Source organism: Pseudomyrmex gracilis, unplaced genomic scaffold, assembly GCF_002006095.1.
Source record: "Pseudomyrmex gracilis isolate BER0280 unplaced genomic scaffold, ASM200609v1 scaffold_2620, whole genome shotgun sequence".
In the NCBI taxonomy this organism is placed as follows: Eukaryota; Metazoa; Arthropoda; class Insecta; order Hymenoptera; family Formicidae; genus Pseudomyrmex; species Pseudomyrmex gracilis.
In genome coordinates, this window is record NW_018023204.1 from 1 (window position 1) to 10770 (window position 10770).

At 31.7% G+C, this 10770-nt stretch overlaps 1 protein-coding gene across 1 annotated transcript; it reads right to left on the reverse strand.

The window, feature by feature from the left end:
• Positions 1-581: 581 nt before the first annotated feature.
• Positions 582-1737, reverse strand: LOC109862913 (the record flags this gene model as incomplete). Its single annotated transcript, XM_020443083.1, has 3 exons — positions 1409-1737; positions 1126-1309; positions 582-723 (listed from the first exon to the last, which is right to left on the reverse strand). Coding segments are annotated over exons 1-3 (655 nt in total), but the record flags the coding sequence as incomplete, so codon positions are not given.
• Positions 1738-10770: the final 9033 nt, after the last annotated feature.

A 10770-nucleotide genomic window follows, 5' to 3' on the forward strand; every position in this document is an offset into this window, starting at 1 on the left:
CATACTTATCACTACGCTTAACAAGCAGATTTCATTACAAGGAAATGCTGCTTGTTACTTTTTGAAACAAAACCGGGTCGATTGAGCAATGATGCGTACTTACCGCAATTGCTCAATGGCCCGAACGAAATTAGAACTAAATTTCACAACAACTCCAATAATTGCTAACTACTTACGTGTTGTAATATAAGCTTACGGTATGTTTATACATAGAAGTATAGAAGAAATCTGTTTCAAAGAAGATATGACTAAGCATATAAAAGATGCCGAATGCTACAAGAAAGTTTAAAGTGTTAAAGTTTTTGAAATTTAGTAACAAATCTATGAATAGTAAATAATATGTAGTAGTAAGTAATAACTACATAAAATACTATTATATTTTTTAAAACACATAAAAGTGTGTAACTGTACTTTATATCACATTTTAAAAATGTCTGCCTACAATATACATGATAGAGATACCACTGACAATTTTCATACTTTTTATAGTACATTCTAGAGATATATACTACTATCTCATGGTGCTGTTATTTTGTGACCATTCATTAAGTAAATGTACTCAAAAAATTTATTTCCCTTACCCTTTTCTCGCCAAATTTTCCTAACAGTTGAATTACGAGCTGTACAAGATTTTTCTTGAATTCCAAAATCATATGTACTAAATGCTTCTGCATAATCCAAAACGTTTCGTCGTGTCTGGACCACAATTGACTTCATTAAACTCTATCAACAGTTTTAATAATTAAACGATTAAATAAGTATAGTGCGTTAATATCTACCATAATAATGTATTAAAGTTTTCATATAAATCGCAATGATATTTTTCAATAAACAGACAAATAAACAAAATTAGTAATAACACAATAATCAAGACAATATATATGTACATTATTTCCTACACATTCTTATAATCATATGTTTATATGCTTTTCTAATATATTAAACTGCGTATATCTTCAATATAAGTAAACCAACTATAAATAGTACTACTGTTACAGAAACTGTCTCAAACTATGACCAAGAATATGACACTTTTTTAATTAACAGAAATATATAATACTTTTTTTTACTTCTCACATTTATATTTATGCACAATTATCTATAATAAAACTGCACAATATTAACCTTGTCCCAAATATAAACTCCAAATACTGTTGAAAATCCTTCGATAAACCAAGAATCCGATTGTCTAAATGTAGCTACCCACTCACTGAACATTTCTTGTATCACATTTCGTGCTATGAAACATGTTACTTCTTTATGTTTAATAATTGAATCTACTTCGCTGTTATATATACTGTTAACTTCACTGTAAATAACAATAAAAATGGTATTGCTAGTATAGCCTTCTCGTACGTTTTACAGTTATTTATACGTTCAATTTTGTATCGTAAGTTATGCATCTCACCTCAAAAAAACAAATCCAGGAGTTATCATACTTTCGTAATGATTAGATGTTAAAGGCAGTAGCACGTAAGAAACATGCAACCGTGGTATGATATCGTCCCACATGTTCCTGAGTTTTATGAAGATATGAATAAGAAAAGTTCGTGCATAATATGTGTCATTTCTCATTTCTAAGCTGCTTGTAATGGTAACGTTATTTCCTGATATCGTAGTTGTGTTATATACATTCGGTATAACAACAAATGCAAACAAATGCGTAGATATTAGGGGTGTGGTGAAAAATATTGTTTGGAACGCATTTATTACCGGACCCCAATAGTCATAAGGCATGTTCGAAAGAGCTGTATCACTGTATTTGTGTATAATTTGAATGGTAAATCTAGCCTTAGTTGCTGGATGTTCCCAATTTGGAAAAATCCATTCATTTGGAATACGTGATAAAATCAGAAATCTATATAATAAAAATAAAATATTATCGTGATACGTAAGTACAGTATATAATAAATATATTACGTTACATAAACTGCTGATTTAGTAGTAAACCTTTCTTAATCACATTTAAAGAGAACAAATGTAGAGCTACTAGAATACAAGTCTAGTAATAGAAAAAAACGAGTTTCATAAAAATATCTATTTTTTAAATGTATTATAACATGACTTTATAAAATTAGTAAATGTAACCGTCATTCTATAAAATAGTAGTATTATATTATGTAACTTAAAAAATTGTATGTAGCAATATTTAAAAGGAAAAATATCTGTCAAATAATATTTTGATCATGTTCTGTAGAAATAAATTTTGCCTATAATTGTCATTGTAGTATAATAATTGCAGAAGTATAAAAATAATAGTATGTAATATAATAGCTTTGTATGTGCACTTACTCTTTCGTTTCAGGTTGACTTATGTACGGGTCAACCGTGACAACTTCCGTTAAAATACAATTATATATTGAAGTTATCACATATTTTCCAGATTTTACAGGTTTTTCAAGTTCTTTAAGTATAAACTCGTTTGGAGGAATTTTGTTTTGTTTTATGGGATTAATATCCACATTTTTGAATCGATTATTGGTAGTAGTTACTTCTGATACAGTAACTTCCCAATGTGATATATAGTCATACAGAATTTCAGTTTCAACAAACAGAGTATGTATGTAACAATAACGTCCGATTTGTAATCGTATGTGTGTTTGTTCACATGACACGTTTAGCACAACCGTAGAATTTATGGTAAGAGAAGTGTTTTGTTTTTCTAAAAAAATTGTATAATTTATCGGTTGTATACACTGCGATGTCCGAGATACATTCTCGTCAGTGGAAGAAGCAACTCCAGCGACAACTATTAAGCTTATCGCTCCCAAGAATATAACCATCTGCGTAATGCGTATCTACAAAATTAGTTTGCTTTTTAAACAAGAAATATAAATACACATTAAAACGAAACTCTTACGCAAACATTTATTATAACACAAGAGGACTTTGCAGTATCAAAAACTAAAACAGCATTTATAACTGTGTACTAGAAAGGGGAAGAATATAAATATGTTTATATCAAGAATCTCTTACTTCTACCACTCATACACGTCACAATATTTTTCACAATTGTGGTGTTCCAATCCGACATACAAAATGACGATTTGGAAAACAACGTATAAGAAACAAAAATATAAAGATTAATTGTATACTACACATTTTCCACAAAATTGATTTGAATTTGATATTAGTTCAACAAACAAAATGAAGAAACTGTGATTGAGAAAACTGTTTACCGTAGATTTAGCGCGATTTAAATTATAAACTGTGTATTATACATCAAACAAAACATTTGTAAGAAATCGTATGAATATTATATGTAGTATTCATTTTAAAGATAATAAAGCGTAATAGTTTACTGCTTGCTTCTATGCTTCTATATCATCCAAACAATATAATGCGCTTGTGAGATATTATTAAATCTATGATTTTTTATATTTAACTGTCCGCTATTCGCATACGATTAGAGACACAGAAAGAAATAATATTTTACAACCGTTGCAATTTTCAAAATAACAATATAAAAAGAAAAAAATTTACCATCTTTTGTATAGTGAAAATCAATGCATTTAAAACATAAATCTCGTATGAATATTATTGCGAACTACTAGTACACAAAATCGAAAACGTATTGCGCGATCTTCACTCTTCGAGAAATCCTCGAGGACTAAGAAACGATCGTTCTTGTGGAATAATATATCTACATGTCACGATGTAAACATGTGTGTTGAGAAAATTGACTTTATTTTGTTCTTTTCTACGTACATATATGATGATAAAAGGAACGGTTTTAACTGTCTTTGACGGTTTAACCGTACAAGTTAATATACTTTAACATATGCAGAACTTGTTTTATTTCATCTAAAGTGCAAGAAAAAAACAGGCCAGTGAGGAAACGTTCACAGGTGATCGTGTGTAAAAACTTGGTCTCTTTGATGTGATTGAATTAAAGAAATGTTTTGTCCGAAAAATTCGGTCTTTATCGATTGTCTAAAGCGATTATATTAACAAATTAATCAGTTCCAATCAGGTGGATTCTGTAATTATACAAGTGTGTAATTACTCACAATAATGGTAGAATTTTGTTGCGTTTAAAACAGAAATGTTTTAACTGCCTAAGTTTAGAAACGTTTTCTGTTTTGAACACAGAAATTTTTGACGCCGATTGATGACGTCACGTTCACTGCGAGCGTGTAGTTTTGGATAGCTTTTTTCTTCAACATATATGTTTCCTTTCTCTCTATTATTTCGTCGATGTGCTCTTAAATCTAAGATTCAATAGAACACTTTTCAAATATAGACAATCAAACGCAATCGTAACTTTGTGATCAAGTACATGGAACTGATTGCGAGCGCTAAATAACTGGTTTATATTGCGTATATTAGTTTTTTACACGTCCCGAAGCAAAATTAAAAAACTTGTTATTTTTAACAGCACCTATGTTGCAAAACAATTTTATTGTTTTCTTATTGAATTTTGCGACGGATGAAAGGAAAGTTTATCTAAGAGCGTTGACTCTAAAGATTTGTCTAAAAAACTATTCGAATATCGCAAAAATTCGATCGCTGCCTATCGAAAAGCACTTGTTCCACGATTTGACCTTCAGAAAGCTATAAAAAAAGCACCTAGAAGAACAAACAAAGTGCAAGGGGCTATCAAAGCGAATGATGGTACATTACTTGTTTAAAATACAAAACCTATCAGAACGCGATTAACGCTTAAATATTCGCGTGCTATCGGAGACTCGTTCGATCGTTGAGCGAATTTCTTATTCTTGCGAGCATTTAAGTCGAGTGAATTTGCAAATCGTGTGACTGCTTAGAATACACGAAATAATATTTGCAAACAGCTGAGTGCGATCACCTGTTGACAAGACCGGTGATACGAAATCACGTGAGCCATCGGCTGACTGTTGAACGAAATTCGGCTGTGACTTACAATAACTTCAGCAAAAACTGAACGAATTTCGATTCGGTATTCCGCTCCGGAATCTTCGTACATAAAGACTGTAGCGTCAATATATAGTAATGCAATTTCGCAACATAATTGTCGTTTTTAGAAACTTATCGTCTTTTATAGGAAATCTGTCTTCAGACAGCAATTATCGAACACTTCTTACTACTTTTCTTTTAAACCTGGATAACAAAATTATCTACATATCACTTGATGTAACTTGTGTCTTAACGTATGGCGCGAAACCATTTGTGAAATAGTACAGATACATTTTGTAGTAATCGTTTTATTTACACAAAGCTTATTTTCATGTTACTTTATATATATATTCTGAGTTTTCTTTTTATTATCTCTATTATTTCTGTCTTTTACATCGTTTAAACTGTGTTGTTGTCGTGTAAACTTAACTTGTTACTACAAATTTCTTAGGCTACAGTATTTCGTTTACAACTGTCTTACTATCGAAATCTTAAAATAAAACACTGCCATTACTCCGTTTTTTTTGTTAGATTGAGCTATATATAAGTTATATATTAAAATAAATATAACATCTATAAAAATAGACAAATTAGGAATATGCTTTGTATCAATATGCTATGTATCAATAGTAAAATTACGCAAAACAGCACACACACACAATATACATCTTATAATATTTCAGACAAGACTGGATGAAATGCTAGATTTTAAAACGAAAAATTGAAACTTTGAAAATGTAAACTTTGAAACAAGAAAAACAGCATCGTGCAAAAAGCAACAAAGACAAAGCTACATCGATTATGCTAACACATAGATAAAAAAGTAAATTTACCTTTGTCATCGTTTTATAGTGTTAGTGTTTATCTTTAGGTTAAACATAAAGTGTGTTTTGTTTTGAAGTAATTTCGTCACGTGTTCATGCGTAAAAACCAATATCGCAATTATCGTGTAACTTTGCTTTGATTCTGTTACCTTCTTTTCGGAATAATCAATCTTTCTAATGTGACATATTCGTAAAGACTGAAGCACATAATTTTGCATACTCCATAACACATAAGAGTATCCACCACTCAACACTTACCAAAGCAAGATATGAAGTAAAAAGCTCTGACTGAATTTGATTAGTTTATGCATTATGGAAAAATCCGTTGTTCACAGAAAATACAATACCAAAGTCGTTTTTTGGCCTTGATCTGCTAAATTTTGTGAACAATAAGTAACTTATTCAGAGTAACGTAATCATATTCCCGCTTCTACTTTATACTTATACGAAGGAAATCGTCAAACCGCAAAAGCAATAAAAGATACAAATACATGTATATAAATGTGTTTACACGTAAACTTATTGAAATTGCATATAGTGTAAAACATTAAAGAAAAGTTTATGCAGTTTATCAGATAAATGGTTTACGAGAACAAACGTTGACAACGACATTAAAACAATGATTTTTTGATTCCTGACATATTACTATATAATATTGATATTATTTCACTTTTGTGAACTACTTTTACAGGAATTGTGAGTACTATATACCACTTTTATATGTTGTATTTTTCAAACTATAACGATATGTTTGTCACACTTCGACTCTCGGTTTTAAGTTTATAACGTTTTCTGTTCAATCTACTAAATATTACAACGTTCTATTTACATTTTATTATATATTTCGATTCCAATATATATTATTTTAATATATATTCTTTAATTTATATATTGTTTATGGTGTCGCCTAAAAAAGCACTCTAATGCGTACTATATATATAACCGTTCTGTAATATATATGTATATATATTATACGAATAACTTAAAAAACTTTTGCCATCAAGGTGATAATGACCTTCCAATTATTGAACTTTACGGTATAATGTAATACTATTTACCTTGATGTTTCTGGTAACCACAGTTTCTCGAAACGGAAAAATCTTCGACATGTTTTCAAGAGCAAAAAATATAGGATACCACATTATGTAGGAATTGTTTGCATGAAATATACTGCTTGCAACTTCAAGATATATATCTAGATCACTATTATCTGAAGTGGAATTGTCGTTATATTCTGTACTTTGCACCAAAAAATAAAAAGCATCGTCTACTATTTGTGCTACAGTGATGTCAGATAAATCAATGATCTTCAGATCAACAGTTTTTAAGAAAAAAGCAATGTGCGTCCAAAATTCACGGTCATAGTTGATACGATATCCTACAATAAATAAAAGTTTAGAGAAAGTGATAAAGAGAAACAGAGTAAAAAAAAACAGGTATTTTACAAAAATAATGAACAGTTTTAATAAACTACATGTATAATAAAGAAAAACTTAAAAATTCATATGTATGTTAGTACATTACCAGTGGAGTCCGCGACAATGACAAACTCAGTTTTATCACTCAGCCATAACCGAATATATTTTTTGTATGGTGTTAGGATATCAGTATACGTGACAGTACTTTTTGTCTGTAGTATTTTTTTAGCAGTCACAGGTATCCACCAATTTAGTTCGCACTGTTTTTTGTGATCAACGGTAACACAGGCTCTAACAGACATTGCTACATGTGTATCATTGTGTCGATTTATTTGTAACACAGGATAACCAAATTGTGGTGCCCATGAAATTATTATTTTTTTTATCTCTGTCGTAGATGTTTAAAGTAGACAAACTTATATAAGTATAAAGACGCTTCATACTTTCCGTGCCAGAATTTATCGAAAATTGACTGTTCATTATGTACCTTATCTGATGTAGTATCACTGACAACAAACATCGTAATTCAAAATATAACGGTACTGTTTTAAGGAAATCTCAGAAAAAAATATTTAATGATTGTTGTGACGACTTTACAAGTAATGCGAAAATCGGTTAAGTATAAAATGTCGCACTACTTTGTATTTCAATGATTGGAAAATACTTACATGTTAATATAAGTTTACGGCCTGTTTAAACATAGAAGTATATAAGAAATCTTCTTTAAAGAAGATATGACTAAGCATATAAAAGATGCCGAATGCTACAAGAAAGTTTAAAGTGTTAAAGTTTTCGAAATTTAGTAACAAATCTATGTACTAATATCTATGTACTAAATCTATGTGATATAAGGCTCGTGAAATTTAAACCAATGAATGAATATAAGGCCTTACGAGCCGTTCTCAAAGTGTTGAGCGAGAACTTATACATGTATATATATATATGTATACCCATGTAACGAATTCACTTGTAAATTTTTACAAGTGAGTTTTTCGAATTGAATTCTCAATTCTTAAAGCCGGAGATTCCAGGTTCGACTCCTGGCCGAGGAGTTTTTTTCGCAATATTTTAATAATTAGTTAGGGGGGTATCCGGGGTCTTTCATATGTGAGATGCAAATCTAGCATCCCGTATGATTTTTAGAATTGAGAATTCAATTCGAAAAACTCACTTGTAAAAATTTACAAGTGAATTCGTTACATGTGTATACATATATATATATACATGTATAAGTTCTCGCTCAACACTTTGAGAACGGCTCGTAAGGCCTTATATTCATTCATTGGTATAGTGCGTAAGTATCTAATAGAATAATGTATTAAAGTTTTAATCATATAAATTGTGATTGAATTTTTCAATAAAAAGATAAAACGAATACACTAAATATGTAATAACACAATGATCAAGAAAATATATATGTAGATTATTTTCTACACATTCACATACTCATATGTGTATATGCTTTTCTAATATACTAAACAGCGTATATTTTCACTATTAGTAAAACATTCTCCAGAACATTATCAAAATAGTATTCGACAGATATTTATAACTTTACTAATTGCGACATATAGTGTTTTAGTTTACATGATATAATATTACTAATTTATATAATGTAGTTTACATTTTTTATAACTACGCTGCAATCGTATATATCTTAGACCATATATACTTATAGACACGGCCTGTAGATATAAATCCACGAGTCGAGGTGAAGCAAAGATAATATCATCTACGTGACGTCACATGTGGGCATTTCAGCAATGGCTAAACGCGGCCTCGTAGATGATATTATCTTATCTTCAAGGCAGTTATCTGAAGCCGTTTATAAACGCGCCTTTGCTTTGCCCACATGTGACGTCATGTAGATGATATTATCTTTGCTTCAAGATAGTTGTCTGAAGCCGTGTCTATAAGTATATATGGTCTAAGGTATACAGGGTGTCTGACAACGAACTATAAAGCCGACGTGTGTAGGTAGATCGGGTCATTCTGAACAGAAAAGTTATATACGATTTTGCAAAATTCGCAATATTTATTGAGATATGACTTAATAAATGTGAATTAATGAAGGCGCGGGGAGCGATGATCGGACTCTATAGGCGTGCACGATTATCAGATGAAAAGAAAAATGGCTTCTCTCATGTAATGTCTTAGTAACGAGAGGCGGAGTATACAAACAAGCGCGGAACGACTCAGTTTCTTGCGATCGGGCGCTATTCGGCGGTACGCCTAGTAGCTACTAGTGATTGCTACTAGTTAGTTAGTACGGCGCCCGTTGGCGCTACGAGCCGCCCCGCTTGCCCTCCGATCCCCGCGCCTATTCTTCGAATTAATGACGCCGTCTGTACATCGTTACATCTTTATATTACACACAAAATGTACTTTTAACTTTAAATATGATTAATATATTTGAAGAATTGATAACACATTCATATGATCAAAACTTTTTAACATGTCATAGAATAAATTTAATTAAAAGTGTTATAATAAAATATGTACAGACAAGATTTTTTTCTATTGTAAAACAGAATAATAAGAATATTAATGTAAGCAAAAGACATTTTTATAATAACTTAATATTATTTGCTAGACAGTAAATTATGTTTATAAGTTATTTTTTTATTTACTTATTTATTTACCTATATTTATTAAATGTTATAAATGTCTATAATATAATATCTATAATTAATATTTATTAAATTTTGTTTTGTTTGTTAGTTTTTTAAGTAAATATATTTATTATAGCGATTTCGGCTGGTCTGCACAGGTGCCACCTGTGTAGAGTTGGTGCAATTGTGTGCAACACCGCATTGGTGTGTGTACTGATTACACTAACTGGCTCCTACTAATTTGTGAGAGCCACTTTGTGTACACCCAACATGCACCTATGCGATGTACTGAACTCAGACGAATACGCGGAACCAGCAAAGAACTGCTGCCATTCGACCAGCCGAACACACAATTTGCACCGACACCCGAAATGTGCAGTCGGTGCAAACCAGCCGAAATCGCTATTAGATTTCTTAAAATATCATTCTGGGCATTATTCCATCGAAGTATTGTAAAGTTCTAACAGATGGCAGTACTAGTGGCTCATATAAACATGGCTGCATAGGCTTCATCTTTTTTCGACAACGCTCCCTCCTTTATCTCCATGGATATGTCAGCCGTGGCTAGTCGCGTATCTTCGCAATGAGAGGCACGAGGCCCGAGAAAGAGAGACGCACGAAGTCCAAATATGGGCATAGATAGTCGATCGTCATTATGCGCAGGCGCGTCTACTAAGCAAGTGCGAGCGAGACAAAGCATTGGAAAGAACGCGAGAAAGAGAAATGCCCAAACGTGCTTGAATGTTCACCACATGCGCACAAAGCAGCTGAGAGAGAGGCTACTATATTGTCTGCACCGTAACATTTGGACTTCAGGTCGGCACCGTACTAGCAATATAGAAGCAGAGAGAAACCTGAGAGCGGCCATGCCATTGTAGTTTCTTACGACGGTTTCAACCGCTTGTTTTAGCCGTATTTCCACAAAAGTGGAACTCAAAGGCCGTTCTCCATGAAACTCAAGTCGCAGGTCTCGTGGAACTGATCAATCACGTTGGTCGATTGGCTGATTTGACTCTGCAATTGGTCAATTCCACGAGATCT